This window comes from Ostrinia nubilalis, chromosome 3, assembly GCF_963855985.1.
Source record: "Ostrinia nubilalis chromosome 3, ilOstNubi1.1, whole genome shotgun sequence".
Taxonomy (NCBI): domain Eukaryota; kingdom Metazoa; phylum Arthropoda; class Insecta; order Lepidoptera; family Crambidae; genus Ostrinia; species Ostrinia nubilalis.
In genome coordinates, this window is record NC_087090.1 from 2900020 (window position 1) to 2923401 (window position 23382).

Below are 23382 nucleotides of genomic sequence, written 5' to 3' on the forward strand. Positions count from 1 at the left end.
ACTAATAACAACCTAAAATATTTTTATTGAACACAACGTAACAACAGCCAGCTGCAACCCACAATTTGAAACGGACTCTGGAACTACTATGTCTTCTATATTTACAGCATTGCGGTGGCACTGAGATTTTGCCATCGGTTCGCGTAGGCCCTCACATGTTGTGTCTTTCGCGCTGGATACGACTGCTGTACGTCCGCGAAACCAGGTTCCAAGCATCCATATACCTGTCCATGCACATGGCGATACACTTTTGCTCAGAATTGTCCAAAGCTGTGCCTGGTTTGTTGATACATTTCTTGAAACACTTTTCTGACATTTTCGTGAGGAGCTCTTGGGCGTTTGCTATCGCGATTTGCTGTTTTACTTGATCCATTAACTCCTCCTTTTGAACTCCACTCAATGAACCGGTTGATAAGGAATCCATTGTATATTAATATGATTTTATTTAATTTGTCCCAAATAATCCACTTTTACGGTCTATAGAAATAACCTCAAAATTCCAATAATTTGTCGTGACTTTTGACAGATTGACATGACATTATTCACAGACAAGACAGATGAACTGTGAGTATAGTGTTGTCCATTTAGTTCATTCACAGTGAGCTAAAACTAATTACCGGTTTATTTATCAGATTGGAAGAATAGAGGGTTAAATTAATATGTCAAGCGACGCAAATATGTAGGTCTTAGTAGTACCTACATGTTTGAGCCATTTGGGGTCGAGACGCTAGGTCCGTGGGGACCAAGTGCTCATCGCCTGTACAGGGAATTAGCCAAGCGGCTGATTGACTGTACAGGTGATAGAAGAGCTGGCGCATTTCTTGGCCAACGAATCAGTTTGGCCATTCAGCGCGGAAATGCAGCCAGCATTCTGGGCACCATGTCGCGTTGTTTGGACAGCGATTTGGGACATATTTTTTATTTGTAAATATTTGTATAGCCTGACCAGGAACATAAAAACCCTCGCCATGTTGCGGAAAACTAATGGTTGCTAATGGTACTAATTTCTTTTAATGGCAACAGTAACTGAAAACTTCATTGACATGTCACCTTGCATGTCAGTCTATTGCTGTCAAAGTGTAAACAAACTTTATTTTAAATGTGCGCAATTGATTTTGTGAATGAAATTGCTAAAATCTTTTTATAGTCGTGAAAGAAAAGTGGTTCACAATGTGGTAAAGTATTTGTCGAAGAGAAATACCAAGGGTTCGGACAATATTTTCATTGAATAATGTTTCCAACAAAGGTTGTCAAATTGACTGACATGTTTACCGTATAGTACAGTCCACTATGAAAATTAGCTGTGGTTTGTTTCAACTACCTATTTTAAAGTTTTTTGTCACTTTCTAAGTGTTGAATTTTATGGAATGGGAAAGAAGTACCGAGTTTGAAGTGTTCATGAGCAGACATTGCAGTTGAATATTCAAGTTCTGAATTTGATTATTGATGAATAATAAAATAAATCCTACTAGCTCGATTGATGGTTTCATTTAATTTATTTAAACCAGGTTACCTATAATAATATTTTTTCGTTAATTTATGAAAATATCAAATTAGCCCGTAATCCTGAATCCTGATACATAAAGTTAGCCTATTAATTTAACACAGGTACGACTGTACTCAGTGTTGCACTATCAAATGCAATTGACGCGCCTCTATGCCAGGGTTTTTATGTTCCTGGTCAGGCTATAAATATTTAATTTTAGTCTATGTAGGTTAATTATTTGTATTATTCTTAATCTCTTAATTCTATACTTTTAAAAAAAAGTAAAAAAAAAACAAAAGTAAAATGTCAAATTTGTGCTTGCTTATGGCAGGGTGAAGAAACTTCCATACAACGGTCATCGAAGTGAAACTTGCTTCCAAACAGCGACATCGGTGAATAAATTCAAATACTTTTTAACTACCCTAAAACGCTCTAGATGTCGCTGCTCCTGTTTCCTTCATATTTTCATTTTTTTCTTAATTAAAATATATTTGAGAATATTGTTAATTACAATGTGAAAACTTTTTTTAAATGAAATTAATTTGTTTTAATTTAAAACTGAACATTGACATTTTTGTTATAATTTACATAATAGAGTAGTAGAAATTACTATTTAACATATGGCAACTTTGTTTTTCCTCCAAAATGGCCGGTGTTGTTTTTGTTAGGTTGAATTGAATGCATTATTTATTGTTTTCTTAGCCATCGTTTATGAGTTCTGTGGCCCTATTAAAGTATTGAAGAGTCGAGTCAAATTCAAGTTCATTCCTTCGTACCTGCTGCTGTTCTGGTTCATCGGAGTTTTGTTCGTTCCTTCGTGAATCGCGAAGAAACTTTCTGTTATGTTCACAAGTGATCTGAGTTTTCTCAATGTGCTGTGTTCTGTGTTTAGTGTTGAAAACTTTGCGAAAAGACGCTTTTGGTGTATAATATTATGTGTGTTCATAAATAAAGTAAAATTATTAAATTCAAAAGTTTTTGTTTACTTATTTGCATTTCCATGTGCAATGTAGAATTTTTCCAAATACATTGTTTTGAAAATACGTACACCATAAAGATAAATATTTTCAAAATAATGGATTTGAAAAAATTCTACATTGTACATCATAAAAACAATAATTCTTTGAAGGTTATGAGGGCCTATGTGTGCGTGAACTGTGTGTATGTGTGCGTGGACTTTATGTATGTATGTGTGCGTGTACTATGTATGTATGTGAGCGTTACGTACGTAGGTTAAGTACAGGGAATTTAACACCAGGCTATCAATTAGTAGGCTCAAAAATTTGACAGAGAGGGTTCTCTATTTCCTATGTATTACTTTTCTCTATGGCTTATGGTTATGGTGCTTGTCAAAAAGTTCAAAGTAAACAAACAAACCCAATTTATTTTATTTCTGAATTATATGAGAATACGATTCAAGGTTATAAAATGAATGAAATCGCCGATACCTTATCACACGACGACCTAATAGAAGTCACAAATTCATCTATATCGGCTCTACTGAAATCGGACACGCTGTTGTGCGATCTTCCTTCCGACGTTATTTTAGAAGAAGTTATATCTCAGGTAGGTAATTGATATAATAATCTTATCTTGATATCTCAGCTCAACAATGTCCAGTTACTTAATTATTTTGTCTCATAGATTGCTGTGGAGCATGGTCAGTCAATCACAATAAATGTATCCAGAGAAGATGAACCTGCACTGAAAGTGATTGTAAGTATATTATAATAACAAAAAATTCAGTAGGCATTAGTAATTGTGCATATTACGAACCTGAGAAAAGGTTTTAAGTGTTAATGTTGAAGACCGGTTGGCTCATCAATTCATTACTTACAGGTTCCACAAAATGCCACAGTCATTGAACTCAAGAAGGCAATTGCAAGGCACTTCGAGATATACCAGTCAAGAATGAGGAGCAAGGTCAAAATATCCTGGAAATACATCTGGAAGACATACGACTTAAACTATGACGGTATAATACTGGACAGCCACTACAGTCACATTGATGATTACGGAGTATGCAATAAAGTAACATTAACCTTCAAGAAAAGAAAGAAAAAGAAGAAAAATAGCTAGAAGACATTTATTTCAAATTAAATCTGTTACACAACTAAATATATTCCCATTTTAAAATCTATTCTTATAAATCATTTCAATACTACCCTAGTGGAATAAACAGGGTATGTCAGCCACCTTGTGGCTAAGTTTGCAACTTATGTTAAGACTTGGAGATGGAAATGAAATACTGGTGGACAAACTTTCCACTGATGGATGGACAATGGATAGTGAAGAACTGAAGACATGAAACATAGGTCAAATTGCAAATGTGTATCAGCTTTTGGCTGCTACCAAATATGTAGATAATTCATATTACTTACTTACAATTTATTAATCAGCCAAGTAACATCACTTTTATAGCTGCAAATTTAGCCAGGTAGTATTAGTTCTGTTACATAAAAATAGATATTGCATCTTAGCTTACACACTATAATATTGATGGTCAACTTCAGTTGTCATACATTGAAAAATTACACAAAACATAATATGCATAGTAAAGTATACGCCATGAATAAGTCCACTGCACACAATAACACCAAGTCAGGCACAGATCTTGAGTGCTGAGTGAAACATGCAAATATTTTTTGATATTTCTACTATTAGAAAAAAAAATGATTATTTTACCCATGTTTTTTCCTGGGCTGCAAACATCTCTATACCAAATTTCATGTAAATCAGTTCAGTCGTTTAATTGTAAAAGAGTTATAATAGTCTATTGTCACAAAATAATACTCAAGACCCATGCAGCGAGTAGTTGTGTGCGTGTGGCTACGTCCGCCGGCTTAGTTTTTACAGCTGTTCAAAGTCGGGCTGCGGCGGCGGCTCCTGCGGCAGCGGCTCAAAGTCGCCGAGGCTGTAGTGTGGCTCCTCGTGGCGCGGCGTGGCCAGCGGACGGTCGTACGCGTCCTTCAGCAGCTCCTGGTCGTGCTGCAAGGATATTAAATCATTTAGAAAAGATCATAATATGCGTGTAATACAACACATTAGGGGAGGCCTATGTTCAGCAGTGGACGTCCTATGGCTGAAATGATGATGATGATGATGATACAACACAAAATAAGAAATAGGCGGTTTAATCCCTGCACATCAGCCAGTTAAGGCAGCCAGAGGCGGCGTTAAGCGTGGGCGATGTGGGCCACCGCCTACGGCCTCGCGGTACAAGGGGCCTCGCGACTCAAAAATGTTTAAAGCGAGAATAAAACAAAAATAAGCCGTAATGGGTGCGACTCTGGATGGGTGTGACTCTGCAAAGTATATTATTTGTTATGGATGTGATTCTGGTTTGGTGGCATCTTGCCTAATGGCAAATCACAAAAACTTCCCGATTAATCGGGACTATACGATGTTTACAGTTGATTTTCCAGAATATCGCAAATTCTTTGATACATAACGTTTGTACTGCCGGAATTCATTCTCCTCTGGAATGTCCCCAAAATTCCATTATTTTTGCCGTATCACTTACCGTTTTCAACATAATATCTGCGTGTGCAAATGACCTGCGCGTACATCGATACGATTAATATTATAGGGAGTCCTTCGTACTTACATACAGGGTGTCCCAAAAACAATGGATAACCCTGTAACCATCGATAGGCCTCGCCATGATCTCCCTAACGTCCATTTTTGACCCCAGTAAAAATATCACCGTTTTCAAGATTTTTAAGTTTTTGTGCATTTTTAGAAAATTGACACCTGCGATTACTTTTTCTCATGCCATTTCTACAAAGGAGGATACTTTTCAATCTAGTTTTTTTCCTTATCACAAGGGATAGTTGGGCTATCAAAAGAAAAGATCAAAGTTCAACAAACTAGTTTGAAAGTATGAAAATTTTAAGAAATTGCAGAAGAGAAGGAAAAATTAATTCATTGTCTTGCACTTTTGATCAGCCATCGTGTAAAAAAAATGTAGGAAGACCATCGTGCCCATTACCTTAAAAACTTCCTTGGTTAATTGAGATTCTAAAAAGGTATCACAAGCCTATGTATTCTGTATTATTTTTTTCTTATGGCTACTTGAATAGCAACTAGTATGAAAACTGCAAAAATTAGTTTTTCTCGTAATAGTTAAACTAGGACTGCATAGTCGCATTAAATACAAATGGATAATTTTTAGCGTAGGAATTTAAATAAAGCAACATTTTATCATCAACATCATCATCATCATTTCAGCCGTAGGACGTCCACTGTTGAACATAGGCCTGTACCCTAATGATTTTCATAATAACCGCTTGGTAGCGGCCTGCATACAGCACCTTCCTGCTTAGCTTTATGAGGTCGTCGGTCCACTTTGTAGGTGGACGTCCTACGATGCGCTCTCCGGTACGTAGCCTCCACATGAACTTGTACATTGAAAATGTTTGATTTTCTCGTAATTCGTCAGTAACTCGTAAACTATCATAAATGCGAAAAAAACGTTAATAATCAATTTTGTAGACATTCCAAATTTTCACAAAAAAGTTTCAATACATTTTTCATTTCAGACAATAATTTAGTTTTTTAGTTATAACAAAAACAATGCTTTTTTCAATTGTTTAAACAATTTGCGAATGGCCGATAGTCTACACAAACTAATGGCCACGATTCCACCACGAGACAAACCTACTGTCAAAATTTTAAATCGATTGCTTCATTTCCCTATTAGTAATCGTTCGCCAAAATTTTTCATTTAATACTTATTAATCTAATTTGTATTTTTATGAATAAAAACTTGGCAGTGTTAATTGTTTTGTTTGTTTTTATTATTTTATAAAATCCGTCTTCAGGTCGCCATAGAACAGGGCCTCGCGAAATCTGTCTTGCCCACATCAAATTTAGTTGTTGCCCCGCCACTGAAGGCAGCCCCTTGAGAAAAATGCTGGGCGGCCATTTTGTATGGCGTTTTTTTTTGTTGGCTCAAACTTGTGCATTGGCGCGGGAAACAAAGATAGATTTTTCTTTTATCAACTTCATAATAATTGATTGTGAAATAGTGCTAAATTACCAAAATATTTGTAGAGACTGAATGATGTCAAAGTAACATTCGAATATCCAAATCCATTCTTATCGCTCGCGCGTAATTATGTTGCTGTCGCGCTCGCACACTCACTGCAGGCGCCCGTCGCACAGTCGCGACAGCAATATAATAATTACGCGCGAGCGATAAGGATGGGTAGCTTAGGGTCATTGGACAAAATTCTACGTGCTCACAGACCGGGCTTTAGTCACAAATATTGTATGTATCTGAGAAAAAGTAATTATAACTTATTTATTACAACTTACCTGGTCCGACTGCAACACCGAAGGCGGGGCGAGGTCGTCAAGCGACAGCTGAGTATTGAGCACTGAGGGTGGTGCGTAATCCGCGATCGCCGGGACGCTCTCCGCTGGGTTCTAAACATTATGATAAAAGAGTCAAAACTTATTGAAAATGTATTTCGTGATCTCCTTCCATTTATTACGTTATAATGTTAATATAAAAATATATTATTATAAAAATATGAAGATATTTTAAGAGATAATAATAAACTTTAAATGTCGTTTCTTTTATTTTACAGGTTTGTGTTATAGCCAATGAATAGGGAAGTTAGTTTATTTCTATGAGAAATGTATTAATATTGAACAAAACTTTTATTTTACAGAGCAACACATGCGTTTATTTTATCTATGAGAAAGAATACATTATACATTATTATAGACTTACAGACAAGAGTCTATAAAAAGGTTTAGTTTACAGTGGAATATTTTTCCTCAAGCATTGCAACTTTTTACACATACAAGGGTGAAAATGTATCAACCTTCGGGTCAGACTGTAATCATTATCCTAGTGATTTGTTGCTTTACATAAGTAAACAAACACTATCCTATTAATATTATAAATGCGAAAGTTAGTGTGTCTGGACTGGATGTTTGTTACTCTTTCACGCAAAAACTACTGAACGGATTTTGTTGAAACTTTACAGTATGCTATAACTTTACAGTTTGTAACCCAGACTAACATACATATAGGCTATAATTTATGCCGATCTGTGACACTAAATTTCACGCGGGTGAAGCCGCAGTAAAAGTAGTAATGTACTTACTAGCTACTTACTAGCTAGTATACTAGCTAGCTAGCATTACAACTTACTAGCTACTTACTAGCTAGTATACTAGCTAGCTAGCATTACAACTTACTAGCTACTTACTAGCTAGTATACTAGCTAGCTAGCATTACAACTTACTAGCTACTTACTAGCTAGTATACTAGCTAGCTAGCATTACAACTTACTAGCTACTTACTAGCTAGTATACTAGCTAGCTAGCATTACAACTTACTAGCTACTTACTAGCTAGTATACTAGCTAGCTAGCATTACAACTTACTAGCTACTTACTAGCTAGTATACTAGCTAGCTAGCATTACAACTTACTAGCTACTTACTAGCTAGTATACTAGCTAGCTAGCATTACAACTTACTAGCTACTTACTAGCTAGTATACTAGCTAGCTAGCATTTTTTTTTTTTTTTTTTTTTTTTTTTTTTTTTTTTTTTCTCTAGTACCTCTGACATAATCAGAGACTTTCTTATTACTGTTTTTATTTTCTTTTCTTTTTTGTTTATGTAAATTTAATATATGTGTGGGTGTTAACTGTAACTGTTTATATAAGATTTTAATTTTTAAATTATTGTTTTTAGATTAAATAAACTGCATTTTTATTTTTGGTCGTGTTTTAATTTATCCTATTCTCTTTGTTCATTTTTATCTTTTTATTGTTTTCTATGTACCCTCCGGTATGCCCATCATACTGGGGGTACACTAGTTTTTATTTCTGATTATTGTTTTGCTGGCGACTTTTTTGCAATATTCCAGGAATTTAACTCTATTTTTGTTATCCGTCATAATACGCGGTATGTTGGTCGTGTTTACTGTCAAATTTATCCTATTTTCTATTTCTAATCTCATGCTGGCATATACAGGGCAATCAATTATGATGTGGAGCACACTTTCTTCAACGTTCGGGTCGCAGAGGCACGACGGGTTCTCTTTGCACTTGAAACGATGCAAGTACTCAGAGAACCCGCCGTGTCCCGTCAACACCTGGGTGACCACCGCGTCAACCTCCATCTTGCGGACCACCCTGTACGCCGCCGTCGCGTCTGGGAAAAATGTTTTGGTTACGCCCCCAGTATCGTTCGATCTGTATCTCTGGTTCCATTCATCAAGCGAGCGCATGCGAATGCACCGCTTGATGAATGAGACCGGACACAGATCGTACTTGGGCTTTTTCTTGGTGTTGAGTGCTGCCTCTTTTGCCAACTCGTCCGCCCTTTCGTTGCCCGCCAGACCCGCGTGCGCTTTGATCCAGTGCAAAGTTACAACTTTGCCCTGGAGGGAAGCGGATGTGATGTTTCCCCTGGTTTTTACAGCTAACGGGTGCAAGCAGGCAAGATTGGTGATGGTTTGGAGGGCGGACATGGAGTCGCTGTAGATAGCGAAGGAGTTTTCCCTGCGCCGGAGGATCTCCTCGGTAGCCTCGCATACCGCCAGGAGTTCCGCCTGGTAGACAGTACAATATGACGGCAGACAAAGCTTGATGGATTTGGTTTCCGCCTGTCTATTCCACAAGGATAGCGCAGCGCCAACCTTGTCCTCAATTTTGCTGCCGTCCGTAAAGATACGCACTGCGTAATCGCTGTTCGCGTTTAATTGTTCCTCATCTACCAAGCTCACGAACTCGAGACGCGTATGTTCCGCTGGGTGAGGAGCCTCAATCGCAGGAGCCATGCGCTCGACCTCCCTATCTCCCAGCTCTGGCTGGGGCACCCCCCTCTTGGCCTCATAAAGTGAGGCGGCCTCACGAATTCGGAGATCCAATGGGAGTATCCCAGCCAGAACCAGCGCGGAGTTCAGGGATACCGTGCGGTAGGCTCTGCAGAGCTTTTGAGCAAAACTCCGTTGGACAGCGCTCAGATGCTTGATGACACCGAGTTTAGAGGCAGCAGGAGCCCATGCGGCAGCGGCGTACATGATGACCGGCTCGACGGTCGCGACGTAAATGGTCCTCACAACCTCCGGGTGGAGGCCCCAACTGACTTTGGCTGCACGTGTGAGCTGCTTGTTGATGGCTATTGCCTTTTTGCAGACGTTGGATACGTGGGTGTTAAACGTGAGCTTCTTGTCAATTGTGAGCCCCAGCAACTTGATTTCGTCAGACATTCCAATGTCAACCCCGCCCATGCTCAGGCGTGGTGTGTCAAACTTTAGTTTCCTGGTAATGACCATGGCATTGGTCTTACTGGGGGCGAATTTCAACTTGTTTTTGACACCCCACTCCAGAACATGCGCGAGGGTGGCATTGGCCTGTCTTTCGATCTCAAGCGCTGTTTTCCCGGAGAATATGAGGACCACATCGTCCGCAAATGCCTGGCAGTAGTCGCCTCGTCGTTCCAGGCTTTTCAGAAGAGGATCCAACAAAAGATTCCAAAGGATCGGACCAGCTATGGAGCCCTGGACGCATCCCTTTTTTGTTGCGACTGTGACTTCTTCGCCGCCGTATCTCACAGTGACGCTACGATCAGTGAGGTAACTGTCGAAGACACGCCTCACGACAACTTACTAGCTACTTACTAGCTAGTATACTAGCTAGCTAGCATTACAACTTACTAGCTTTTGCCTGCGGCTTCACCCGCGTGAAATTTAGTGTCACAGATCGGCATAAATTATAGCCTATATGTATGTTAGTCTGGGTTACAAACAATAATACTGTAAAGTTTCAACAAAATCCGTTCCAAAACAATTCCAACAAAAACTTGACGCGATGACGGCTTGACAAAGGCCTCCCCCAAAGACCGGTCCTGCGCTGCCCGCATCCAGGTTCTTCCAGCGACCTTCACCAGATCGTCGATTCACCTATGAACAACTGGTCAGCAAGGCCAATAAGGGTTCACAAACCTCAGCCACCGCTTCAGCCGCAGGCGCAGTCTCATTGCTCGCGGATCCAGCACCCGCGGTCGCAGGCGGTTCCGAGCGTTGTTCGTCGTTCGCGCCGAGCGTGTTCTCGCGAGCTTCTTGTTCGGAAGCGTACGCCGATTTGTGCTCGCACATCAGCAAGTGGGTGAGCATGTCCGTGCCTGGAGAAGGTAAAATTTGTAAGTATGGAAGTGGTTGGAAAACTAAGTCAGTGCTACTTCTTTGTGGTTGAATAACCAATTATTTTAACACAACTTTTTCAAAACTCTTTCATTCAAGCAGTGGCGGCGTAGCATGGGTTGCTACCCGGGGCGATCACCCCCCCCCCCCCCCCGTCATAAGTCCTAAGGCACCCCAGGTACCCCCCGGGATTTTGGGGTTACCTACCGATTCGAATATTGAAAGATCGCAATCGCACGCACCCCTCCCGTATCATGACATAGACCGCAGATTTGCCATGCAGATGCGCCAGTTAGTACTAATCTGCGCGACTTGTGTCACCCCCTGATGCTTGGCACCCGGGGCGGACCGCCCCCACCGCCCCCCCCTTACGCCGCTACTGCATTCAAGTCATGAAAACTAGGTTAGTTTTCAATTGACTGTAACTATGTAGTTTACTTTTTAATAACTTTGACATCAATGAATTAGCTATTTTAGTTAATAATTAACTTGGTAAACATGTGAAGTCATAGCTTGTTTTTTGCCATACAAAATCTATGAGAGAGTCGCGTTTTCACTGCTCATAAAAAGTATGTCAATTGACTAAAGTTACCAGTCAACAATCTTGTAATGTACGCATTTTTAATCAACTTCAAAAAGGAGGTTCCCAATTCATCTGTATTTTTTATTACTTAAGGCAACCAGTGCACATACAACACATTTTTTACTCTACACAGCCTGTTGTATAATTTAGCAGTCACTTTTATGTCTAAAGCCTGGTCCGTGAGCACGTAGAATCCCGTCCAATGACCCCAAGCTACCCATCCTTATCGCTCGCGCGTAATTATATTGCTGTCGCGACTGTGCGACGCGCGCCCGCAGTGAGTGTGCGAGCGCGACAGCAACATAATTACGTGCAAGCGACAAGGATGGGCAGCTTGGGGTCATTGGACAAAATTCTACGTGCTCACGGACCAGGCTTTAGACATAAAAGTGACTGCTTTAGTAGAATATTTCACAAACTCACCAATCCGCGTGCTATACCCGCAAACGCAGTGCGTCATAGCGGGCGCGGGCCGCGGCGCATCCTCCAGCGAATGCGGGCCGGCGCAGTACGCGCTGTGGGCCAGCATGCCGCGGTAGCACGACGTCGAGAACGGACACTTGCTGCAGTTTGTTGTGCCCCTGCGAGATGGAAGCTCGTTAATTATGAAATAAGGAATTTATTTTTTCTTTATGAGGCTTATAGAGTTATGAAGGAAGATTGTTAGCGATATGAATAAAATAAGCCGCCAAATTTGTGGACGTCGAAAATGTGTGGGTATGGCTCGAGGTGGTGTCCTTCACCTTGTTGTGACGTCACAGTACTCATATGTCTCCCCGTCGGACAGTGGTTGTGACGTCACAGTACTCACAGGAAGTGCTTGTCGCTCTCCAGCGGCGTGTCGCACTCGCGGCAGACCATGCCGCTGGGCAGCACTAGTGTCAGCTCCTCGAACGTGTCGCTCATAGTGTGGCTCGAGGTGTCCTTTACTGGTGGTCGGGCCTTGTTCTAAATTGGATAACATTAAAAATTCATTAGTAAACCAAATAAAAACTGTAGTTGAACTCATGTGAGAATATTATTCGCACAATATTTTATAGTCTGGTCACCGAGCACGTAGAATTTTGTCCAATGACCCCAAGCTACCCATCCTTATCGCTCGCGCGTAATTATATTGCTGTCGCGGCAGTGCGACGGGCGCCCGCAGTGAGTGTGCGAGCGCAACAGCAACATAATTACGCGCGAGCGATAAGGATGGGTAGCTTGGGGTCATTGGACAAAATTCTACGTGCTCGGAGACCGGGTTTTAGAGACTACGCTAAAACTTGCGCGTGAGCGGTTGCCCGCCTATTCACGTACGGAAATTCACGCCCGTTTTCTACCGCGCGTGTAGAATTCCGTCACACGCATGCGCACCACACTGCGCTGCTCATAATATTTTCCGATATAGACACCCGTGCGGGGCTCGCGCGAGTTTTAGCAAATGTCTCTATAGGAAGGAAGAAAGAATGAAAATTACCTTGGGCTGAATAATCAGATGTTCTTCAGAGCACAACGGGTTTGCGTTCTCCACCGTGTTGTGCTCACGGATTTGATGTTCTTTCATTTGACCTGTGATAGAAGTAAAGATAAATTAATGTTATTGACAGTGGCAGTGGGCGGGGCACATAGTTCGTAGAGCTGATGGCCGCTGGGGCAGGTAAGTTCTTGAGTGGCGACCACGAGCCGGAAGAAGTAGCGTGGGCAGGCCTCCCACTAGGTGGACGGACGATCTGGTGAAGGTCGCGGGAGGTGCCTGGATGCGGGTGGCGCAGGGCCGGTCTTTGTGGAAATCCTTGGGGGAGGCCTTTGTCCAGCTGTGGACGTCTTTCGGCTGAAACGAACCTACGAACGAATGTTATTGAAAATGGTAATTTTGGTCTTAGTGGTTCAAAATTACATATTATGTAGTTTTTATTATGACTTACCGAGATGCACGAACTTAAGCACGCATCGGTTGCAGCGGACCTCCAAGTCCTTGTCCTGATGGGTCTTGAGATGGTCGATGTACACCAGTATGTTGGACGACAGCTCGTGACCGTCCTCGTAAATTGTCAGCACCTGTACATAAAGTTCTGGTCAGAGGACGATTCCTGTATTTCTTAGTTGGCAGTATGACGTGTTATTCAGATGGATAAATACTTGATTTCGAATTCCACTTCATTGTGAGTGCATTTTACAAGTCAATAAACTATAGAAGGCGGAGCGAAACATGACGCGCGCATATGGCTATCCTCCACATTCTGGCTGGTGCGAGAGATGATAATAAGCAAACCTTTTATGCTATAATGCTACTGAGAAATTGTCTATACTCCGTATGTGATGTAGAGTTAATAATTTATTGAAGAAAGCATGTGGAGATATAGCATTGGGGCTGCCAAATTACGTAGGGCAAGGCCTATTCGTTAACACCTCACGGTGTCTAATACAGTTTCGAGACATGTATCTGGTTTTCTCGATGCATGTTAAGCACCCTTTTTGTCAAAAGGGTCTCTTACATGATATAGTATTGTATGTCTCTTGTTTGTGTATTTATATTCTGAACCATGAGTAGGTAACACCCGTATTCACAAACAATGCTTGCTTAAGTGAAGCAGCAAATCAAACTCACATGGTTGAATAGAAATGTGTGATTGGTTCATGTGTCATCCACGCGCACTGTGAGACCTCATAGTAATGTTTGTGAATACGGGCGTTAGTGTTCGGGGCTTGATGACGTCTCAGCCCCAAGCCAGGCCTGTTCATCTCCGCGAGTTTACATCGAAAACAAAACAAGCTATTCGACAAGGCCTCACATACGAGCGAACATTGACACACGCACGCGTATTCTTGTGTATGATGGAAGAAAATAAAGAAAATGGTGTACTAAATACTGTGCAGTATTTAACTGCCTAAATAATAATAAAAACACAGAATGTACTTTTTTAAAGTGCCTCAAGACACTGAGAGGTAAATAAGTAGTTAATATTATGCATGATAATTCATGCTAAATCATGTATTTCCTCCGCCATTTTCCGCAGTTTGGCACCTCACGTCATATCATTTTACCGAAGTCAGCCTTATAGCTTCGGCGCAGTGCCGATCACTGACGTTTGTCAACAAAATGGTGCTTGACTCTTAAGTCTTAAGACAGGCTAAATTACACCATATTGTTAATGACATTGAGCATAATTTTTTTTAAATACCTTCGCGAAGTAAAACTTCTGTATGTAGTACTTATTTTATTCTGTGCCCAAGCTGAGTCTTATCTCATACCTTGAGGCACAGCGGGCAGTGCACGTTGTTAGTGGAACGGTGTCGACGACGGAAGTGCTCGGCTGCGGCGCGGTGCGACGAGGCGCGGTAGGCGCAGGCGCCGCACGCGTACGGCAGCTCGAGAGGCACGTGCGTCTTCTGCATGTGTGTCGCTAGAGTCAGCACAGCCGCGAAACGGACCTGGGAAGGGATGGAATAAATCTATACAGGGTGGAAACGTTAAGTGATCTCACTCGATTATTTCTAAACCATACAAGATATCGAAAAACTGGTTACTGACCCTGAAAGTGCTTTAAGAACTCTTTCAAACGGTACCAATAACAGGTTACAGAAAGTATCTGAAAATTCAATGTTTCCAGCTTCCATACTAAATGTATGCCAACCACACAATATTAAGTGTAATTTTTTAAAATTAAATAATGAACCTAAATAAAACTCGTAAATTGCATTTTTATTTAAAATTATTCAAGGAAAAAATTAGTTTTAGGCTTTACTTGCTATAAAGTGTTGTATCAAGTATCAAGAGATGAGTGCCATGACTGTGGTAGTACTAAATGTATGGGGGATGGAAACATTGGATTTTTGGATAGATCCAGTTTATTCTGTAACTTAATATTGATACCGTTGGATAGAGCTCGTGAAGCACTTTTAGGATCAGTAACCAGTTTTACGATACCTTCTGTAGTTTTTAATATTATGAGGCTGTACCAAATGTATGGAAGCTGGAAACATTGAATTTTCGGATAGATCCCGTTTATTCTGTAACTTGTTATTGGTACCAATTGAAAGAGCTCGTAAAGCACTTTCAGGATCAGGAACCAATTTTTCGATATCTTGTATAGTTTAGAAATAATCGCGTGAGATCACTTATCGTTTCCACCCTGTATAAAAGAAAGTCGTGTTAGTTACTCCACTTATAACTCAAGAACGGCTGAACCGATTTAGCTGAAAATTGTCAGGGAGGTAGTTTAGAGCCAGGAGAAGGACATTAGGATACATTTTATCCCGTTCGAAATAAAAAAAAGTCTGCTTATTTATTGCCATTAAGGCGGAACAAAGTTCGCCGGGTCAGCTAGTTGGTCATATACACCACTACATTTTTATCACCGAAAAAAAAATCTGGGTAATAAGTTATTGATACTGATCCTATTTATGCAAAAAAAAGTTAAATAAAGTTACTCAAAATTTCATTCCAAAATTGGTAATTTATGGACACACGCGTCGCTAGCACTTAACACTTGAAGCGTGGTCGAGGCGTGAGCGAGACGGGATCGGGGCAATGTGCGAGCGCGTACGACTACTCTAGCGAGCAGCGGAGTGCCCCAGCTGTGACGCGTAAAATACGGAGTAAAGAAAATTTAATAAAAAAATTAAGTTTATGAAAAAAAATTTTTTTTTTTTACTTTAAATTTTTCACACATTTCTACATAAGCTGTTAAAATTTTTTCGGTCATAAAAATGTAGTGGTGTAGAACTACCCTCGGAGATGACATTACCCCACCATGTACCTCGTCAGCGCAAACACGACCACTCTGACAAGAGTGCCCGACTAAGAAGAATAGAGACATTGCCATGGTTTTATGACACGTGTAAAGCCCGGTCCGTGAGCACGTAAAATTTTGTCCAATGACCCCTAGCTACCCATCCTTATCGCTCGCGCGTAATTATGTTGCTATCGCGCTCGCACACTCACTGCGGGTGCCAGTCGCACAGTAGCGACAGCAATATAATTACGCGCGAGCGATAAGGATGGGTAGCTAGGGGTCATTGGACAAAATTCTACGTGCTTACGGACCAGACTATAGTCATTAGCATGAATTTGTAAAACGTTACAAGACACTACTTGCTTGTGCTTTATAATGATCTTACCCGCGCGGGCGTAGTCGAAACTATAAAAACATTCTCAGAAAACTAAAACGCCGAAAAAATAAGAACAAGAAAAAAAGATTTTGAACGTAAAGTACAGACGTCGACACATCAAGCCAACACTGCATCTTTATAACATCCGGCTCGAAGGACCAAAGTTTTTACCTCAGATTTGCAGATCAGTTTCAGTTGGGGTATTATAATAGACACAATTTGGCAACAAAAGTTTAACTTCTGAAAATACAAGACTTACCTCGCAGATCAGGCAGGCATAAGTAAACAGCTCAGGCGACTTGGTATCAGCTGGGTGCATGTTCTTGAGATGGGTGGCCAGCTCTTAGTCTCCTGGGAAACTTGCAAGACAGAATTCGCACTGTGATGCGACCCTATGCTTGAAGATGCAAATGCATGTGAATGCATGAAGTATAAAGTACAAAACTTACCTCGCAGATCAGACAGGCATAAGTGTACAGCTCAGGCGACTTGGTATCAGCCGGGTGCATGTTCTTAAGATGGGTGGCCAGCTCCTCGTCCCCTGCGAAGCGAGCTAGACAGAACTCGCACTGCGATGCGACCCTATGCTTGAAGATACATTTATGCGTATGCATGAAGTATAAAGTACATAACTTACCTCGCAGATCAGACAGGCATAAGTGTACAGCTCAGGCGACTTGGTATCAGCCGGGTGCATGTTCTTAAGATGGGTGGCCAGCTCTTAGTCTCCTGTGAAACTTGCAAGACAGAATTCGCACTGCGATGCGACCCTATGCTTGAAGATACATTTATGCGTATGCATGAAGTATAAAGTACATAACTTACCTCACAGATCAGACAGGCGTAAGTGAACAGCTCAGGCGACTTGGTATCAGCCGGATGCATGTTCTTGAGATGGGTGGCCAGTTCTTCGTCTCCCGCGAAGCGCGCGAGACAGAACTCGCACTGTGGCGCGTCGTCAACGCCCGATGGTGCTGCAACTACGTGCTTGAAGACATGTAGCATGAAGTCTAAGTACATGACTTACCTCACAGATTAGACAGGCATAAGTGTACAGCTCAGGCGACTTGGTATCAGCCAGTTTCATGTTCTTGAGATGGGTGGCCAGCTCCTCGTCTCCCGCGAAGCGAGCGAGACAGAACTCGCACTGTGATGCGACCCTATGCTTGAAGATGCAAATGCATGCGTATGCATGAAGTATAAAGTACATGACTTACCTCGCAGATCAGACAGGCATAAGTGTACAGCTCAGGCGACTTGGTATCAGCTGGATGCATGTTCTTAAGATGGGTGGCCAGCTCTTCGTCTCCGGCGAAGCGCGCGAGACAGAACTCGCACTGTGGCGCGTCGTCTACGCCCGATGGTGGCGCGACCACGTGCTTGAAGACGTGCAGCATGAAGTCTATGTTGTGGGTGAACTCCATGTTGCAGATTGGGCACTGGGAAAGAGAGGCTCGTTGAGATTAATTGCAATAAAAGCTCAATATAAAAACGTAACAATCGAATACCAAGCACATAACAGTTACGATTTGATTGGAAAGGCCAAAGAACAACAACGAAAAATCTCAATGTTTTTTCCGGTCTAAAAAAACTAAGACTCAGTCCAATTCTGACTTTTTAGTTCCCCCTTGCTTTCTTTGGGATTTCAAGTGTCAAATATGTACTTCTTATGTAATAGTGCAGCCTTGTGGCAAGTGGCAAGGCAACGTGGTGGACATTTTAAATATCAGTTGACTTTAATGAAACTAAGAATCTAAAGAAAGAAGTTCTACTCTACGTTCTTCATTTAATACAATGAATTCAATGAAACACAACTCAAGAAACATTAGCTTGTTATCCAACATACCTCCACAGCAATGGCCACCTTTTGCACCGGTTCGTCACCCCCGATCTGTCCGAAGTAGTATCTCTCCATGGACACCGTGACGGTTTCTTCTGGCTTCGCCTCTTTCTTGATACTCTTAAGAGGCACGTCATCCAAGTCATCGTCGACGTACGTCTTCGGCTGCTTACGGCGGCGAGTGGTGCCTTCGTCTTTCACTTTGTCTTTGTCTTTCTCTTGCTTTATTTTGGTGCGACGCAGCGCGAGCGGTATCTGTTTTGGTAGAAGGAGTGAATAGTTAGAAAAGAGAATACTCGGCTGTTGGTTGGCTCTATTTTCTAAATTATTTTTTCCAGCTTTTTGTTGTGGAATCGACCTTATATTCTTCGTAGAACAATGAAGAGAGAAATTAAGATGGGCGCTTATATGAAACTACCTTGAGCATTGAAAATTGTAACACACTCATTTCAATGCGTCAATACCCAATTCATACTGAAGATGTGACTGATCAAACCGTTAAATAAATTAAAATAATCATAAGTGCCACTCTTGTGGTCTAAATTGAATAAAATATTTTTGATTTGATTTTGATTGAATAAATAAATATCCTTGGACATTTTTACACTGCGCCGCTAGTCCCAAACGAAGCAAAGGTAAAAAGGTACTAGACAACAGATATAAACATACTTAAATACTTTTTTTTATCTATTTAATCTTCAGGAAGGTGATTATTTTGTATATTATTTTGATCTTCTTAATTACCTTGTTTTAGGCCCGATTTTCATAAAGGCGAAAAGGGGAGGAGACGAGAGGTGTGGAAATAATGAAACCTGGTTGGTTATTTAAAAAACATCGTCTTTCCTCTCCCGTTTGGTAGAAACCGGTTTATTAATAAAACAAAACGAACTTGTACGATTAAAGGTTAAAAACGCCAGTGGATACTCGCCTCCTCGTCCTCCTCGTCTTCGTCGATGTACGTGGTCTTCTGTCGCTTCTTCTTGGGCGGCGGCGGAGGCTCGGGCTCGCGGCGTTTGCGTCCGCGCTTGCCGCGCGGCGCCTCGGGCTCCGGTTCGGGCTCGTCGCCTTTGTCCTTCTTCTGAGCAAAGGCAATCGAGTTAGAAAACTAAACCCTATGGTAGCCAACGCAAAATACAATAGCAAGCACCTTAGTTGTCAATTAACTTTTAAAAAAAATAAAACCGACTTCAAATGCGTGAACACAAAAAAAAACTAAAAATTAAAAATATTGCGTATAAAAAAGTTCATCCCCAATTTTCCACCCTTGGGGGTGAAATATTTTCTTCAAATTCGCATGAAACCACCCTTTTGATAATACCTATTCAACAAAAAAATAATCGTTCAAATTGATTTATAATCGGCGGAGATATTGCGTATAAAAAAGTTCATCCCCAATTTTCCACCCTTGGGGGTTGTTTTTTCTATTATTAAATTTAAATGGGACCACCCTTGAGGTATTACCTATACGCCGAAAAAAGATTTGTTCAAATCGGTTCATAACTGGCGGAGTTATCGCGTAACAAACATAGAAAAAAAAAAAAAAAACATACGCGTCGAATTGAGAACCTCCTCCTTTTTTGAAGTCGGTTGAAAAGGTACAGATACACACATGCTCACTACTAGCACGAAAGCATACCAATATTGAGCAATGAGGGTTTTCGCGAATGAAAGATCCGCTAGATGGCGGGACGTGGATGTGGGGTCGGACTGCTGCGTGATTGGTGGTTTTTGACATATCTGTCAATGTCATGTCAAAAATAACCAATCATGCAGCATTTGGACCTCGCGTCTAAGTATTGCCATCTGGCGGATTTTTCATTCGCGAAAACCCTCACTGCTTATAGTAGCATGTGTCGAAACATTGCTAATAATAAGCATGCTCATTTCGAGTTGTTCAAGCACGCTTGTTTTAATAATGCTAATGAGCATGATATTTTATGAGCATGTGTATCTGTAGTTTTATAGTATGTCCAGATACAAAACTGGTTTTCAGGAAGTTAATGATGTGGAATCTTATACGATGGTCAATAACTTTGATAAAATAATTTATGAAAAGATATTTCTTCATAAACTGTTGTTACCTTAGGATACTTCCAGATTTTGAACGGATTGGCGGCTATCTTGTTGAGGCGGACGGTGATCGCGTCCTTTGCCTCCACCTTGGTTTGCTCCGAGATATGGAGCACGATGTTGTCGAAAGCTTGCCCCGGGGAAATACCGTACCTGAGGACAATCCATCGTATTACATTTTAGATTCGGAGATAATCTGAGTAAATGGTAGAGCTGGATGAGGTTTGTTTTATTTTGAACTCAATCTATCATAAGTTATGGTTATTATTTTTTGCTGCTGATATGTTTGATATCTAATTTTGTATGTGTGAGTTACATTACATACATTGATATAATCAGAAACAAGCAGGGGCAATACAGTTCGTTCGTTCGGGGGCGTTTCGACGACTCGTTTATAATGCGAACAGCTAGGGACTGGAATTCGCTGCCTGCTGCTGTATTTCCTGAACACTATAATCCGGGCGTTTTCAAGGCGAGAGTGAATAGGCACTTACAGGGCAGATATGTACCATCCTAGACTGCATCTCACTTAACACCAGGTGCGATTGTGGTCAAATATCTGCCTTGTCTAGCATAAAAAAAAAGTAAAGAAAAAATTTTTGTCGCAAAATCAAAATAACACATCAAAATGCAAAACTTACTTCTCCCTCCACACGAGCTCATCCAGGAACTGCTGTATAATCTGGCGGGATAACAGCGAGAGCGTATTCTGGAACATTCTCGGCACGATCCGTCGCAGATACTCCATTATGTTGGCATTACTGTTGCTGCTGCTTCGCGACGTACTATCAGAGTGTGACGACGACTGATGGACGCTCTTGAAGCCCATAGACACAAGGGTGCCTTTGTCTACGGTCAGATCGGTCAGGATCATGGAGGACGGATGCACCCAGCCGGTGAGAGGCTCGAGAATCTTCTGGAAACGCTTCTTGTAGTTCTTCTCATGTTCAGCCAGAGGTTCGACGGCTCGGAGGCGAATCTGCGCAACGAAAATGAATTTAATTTAAACATTTTGAATCTTTGGGTGAACAAAAATAGGCACAGACATCACGATTTTACGTAGATTCTGGCATGTAGATAGTCAAATTTGAAACAGCGGAAACAAATCTTTGAAATATTTGGCTCATGTCATCATTATTTCAGTTTCTTGCTGAACGCATCACGCATGGCTTGCCTAAGAAACACCACAAAGCACAAGTTACCGCTCCTTTACGCGTTAGGGACGCCGCGTGCGCCCGTATGTAAATGCATGCCCGCCCCACACGCGTGCGGAAACTCGTCGCATGCGTCCGTAAACACTGCGCTGCTCATCCGTTCATATTTGGCCTGTGTCGCCAAATGCGCGAGTTTTAGCGTAGGCCCCTGTTGTTAGTAACAACAAGTGACTGCTGGTGAGTGTTGTGCAAGTAACAACTTGTTACTTGCACAACACTCACCAGCAGTCGTGGCTGGTGGTGCCCAGCGAGCCCACGCCCACTTCACTTGTTGCTGGGCGCCCAGCAGCCGCTGTGGACAACACTCACCAGCTTCTCAGTGGGGTCGAGCACTCCCAGCACCTCGACCTTGACCTGGCGTTGCGTGCCGTCGTGGCTGGTGGTGCCCAGCGAGCCCACGCCCACTTCACTTGTTGCTGGGCGCCCAGCAGCCGCTGTGGACGACACTCACCAGCTTCTCAGTGGGGTCGAGCACTCCCAGCACCTCGACCTTGACCTGGCGCTGCGTGCCGTCGTGGCTGGTGGTGCCCAGCGAGCCCACGCCCACTTCACTTGTTGCTGGGCGCCCAGCAGCCGCTGTGGACAACACTCACCAGCTTCTCAGTGGGGTCGAGCACTCCCAGCACCTCGACCTTGACCTGGCGCTGCGTGCCGTCGTGGCTGGTGGTGCCCAGCGAGCCCACGCCCACTTCACTTGTTGCTGGGCGCCCAGCAGCCGCTGTGGACGACACTCACCAGCTTCTCAGTGGGGTCGAGCACTCCCAGCACCTCGACCTTGACCTGGCGCTGCGTGCCGTCGTGGCTGGTGGTGCCCAGCGAGCCCACGCCCACTTCACTTGTTGCTGGGCGCCCAGCAGCCGCTGTGGACGACACTCACCAGCTTCTCAGTGGGGTCGAGCACTCCCAGCACCTCGACCTTGACCTGGCGCTGCGTGCCGTCGTGGCTGGTGGTGCCCAGCGAGCCCACGCCCACTTCACTTGTTGCTGGGCGCCCAGCAGCCGCTGTGGACGACACTCACCAGCTTCTCAGTGGGGTCGAGCACTCCCAGCACCTCGACCTTGACCTGGCGCTGCGTGCCGTCGTGGCTGGTGGTGCCCAGCGAGCCCACGCCCACTTCACTTGTTGCTGGGCGCCCAGCAGCCGCTGTGGACGACACTCACCAGCTTCTCAGTGGGGTCGAGCACTCCCAGCACCTCGACCTTGACCTGGCGCTGCGTGCCGTCGTGGCTGGTGGTGCCCAGCGAGCCCACGCCCACTTCACTTGTTGCTGGGCGCCCAGCAGCCGCTGTGGACGACACTCACCAGCTTCTCAGTGGGGTCGAGCACTCCCAGCACCTCGACCTTGACCTGGCGCTGCGTGCCGTCGTGGCTGGTGGTGCCCAGCGAGCCCACGCCCACTTCACTTGTTGCTGGGCGCCCAGCAGCCGCTGTGGACGACACTCACCAGCTTCTCAGTGGGGTCGAGCACTCCCAGCACCTCGACCTTGACCTGGCGCTGCGTGCCGTCGTGGCTGGTGGTGCCCAGCGAGCCCACGCCCACTTCACTTGTTGCTGGGCGCCCAGCAGCCGCTGTGGACGACACTCACCAGCTTCTCAGTGGGGTCGAGCACTCCCAGCACCTCGACCTTGACCTGGCGCTGCGTGCCGTCGTGGCTGGTGGTGCCCAGCGAGCCCACGCCCACTTCACTTGTTGCTGGGCGCCCAGCAGCCGCTGTGGACGACACTCACCAGCTTCTCAGTGGGGTCGAGCACTCCCAGCACCTCGACCTTGACCTGGCGCTGCGTGCCGTCGTGGCTGGTGGTGCCCAGCGAGCCCACGCCCACTTCACTTGTTGCTGGGCGCCCAGCAGCCGCTGTGGACGACACTCACCAGCTTCTCAGTGGGGTCGAGCACTCCCAGCACCTCGACCTTGACCTGGCGCTGC

The 23382-nt window shown here is 43.2% G+C and overlaps 3 protein-coding genes across 3 annotated transcripts in view; 1 reads left to right on the forward strand and 2 right to left on the reverse strand.

The window, feature by feature from the left end:
- Positions 1–5: 5 nt before the first annotated feature.
- On the reverse strand, positions 6–546 carry LOC135087619 (mitochondrial import inner membrane translocase subunit Tim13-like). The gene has a single exon (XM_063982357.1). The coding sequence runs from the start codon at positions 422–424 to the stop codon at positions 152–154; it is 273 nt and encodes a 90-aa protein (XP_063838427.1). The 5' UTR covers positions 425–546; the 3' UTR covers positions 6–151.
- Positions 547–2826: 2280 nt separating this feature from the next.
- Positions 2827–3626, forward strand: LOC135087616 (U11/U12 small nuclear ribonucleoprotein 25 kDa protein-like). Its single transcript, XM_063982354.1, has 3 exons — positions 2827–3052; positions 3131–3202; positions 3326–3626. Exons 1-3 carry the CDS (start codon positions 2915–2917, stop codon positions 3563–3565), a joined length of 450 nt encoding a protein of 149 aa, XP_063838424.1. The 5' UTR covers positions 2827–2914; the 3' UTR covers positions 3566–3626.
- LOC135087622 (uncharacterized) overlaps positions 3559–23382 on the reverse strand; it is a 28925-nt gene continuing 9101 nt past the window's right edge. The window contains exons 9-21 of the mRNA XM_063982361.1: positions 20884–21221; positions 20254–20395; positions 19101–19250; positions 18179–18427; positions 17550–17771; positions 14473–14652; positions 13146–13278; positions 12698–12789; positions 12050–12186; positions 11662–11819; positions 10458–10636; positions 6806–6916; positions 3559–4474 (exon numbers count right to left, since the gene is read on the reverse strand). Of these exons, the coding sequence (XP_063838431.1) occupies positions 4337–4474; positions 6806–6916; positions 10458–10636; positions 11662–11819; positions 12050–12186; positions 12698–12789; positions 13146–13278; positions 14473–14652; positions 17550–17771; positions 18179–18427; positions 19101–19250; positions 20254–20395; positions 20884–21221 (2229 nt within the window). The 3' untranslated portion in view covers positions 3559–4336. The remainder of the gene's footprint in view (positions 4475–6805; positions 6917–10457; positions 10637–11661; positions 11820–12049; positions 12187–12697; positions 12790–13145; positions 13279–14472; positions 14653–17549; positions 17772–18178; positions 18428–19100; positions 19251–20253; positions 20396–20883; positions 21222–23382) is intronic.

What these genes read in the sequence shown, in the direction of transcription:
- LOC135087619 (XM_063982357.1), bottom strand. Translation starts at nt 424, where the DNA reads ATGGATTCCTTATCAACCGGTTCATTGAGTGGAGTTCAAAAGGAGGAG.
- LOC135087616 (XM_063982354.1), top strand. Translation starts at nt 2,915, where the DNA reads ATGAATGAAATCGCCGATACCTTATCACACGACGACCTAATAGAAGTC. An exon ending in TAGAAGAAGTTATATCTCAG is followed by an intron (nt 3,053 to 3,130) that starts GTAGGTAATTGA and finishes TTTGTCTCATAG; the next exon opens with ATTGCTGTGGAGCATGGTCA. An exon ending in AACCTGCACTGAAAGTGATT is followed by an intron (nt 3,203 to 3,325) that starts GTAAGTATATTA and finishes CATTACTTACAG; the next exon opens with GTTCCACAAAATGCCACAGT.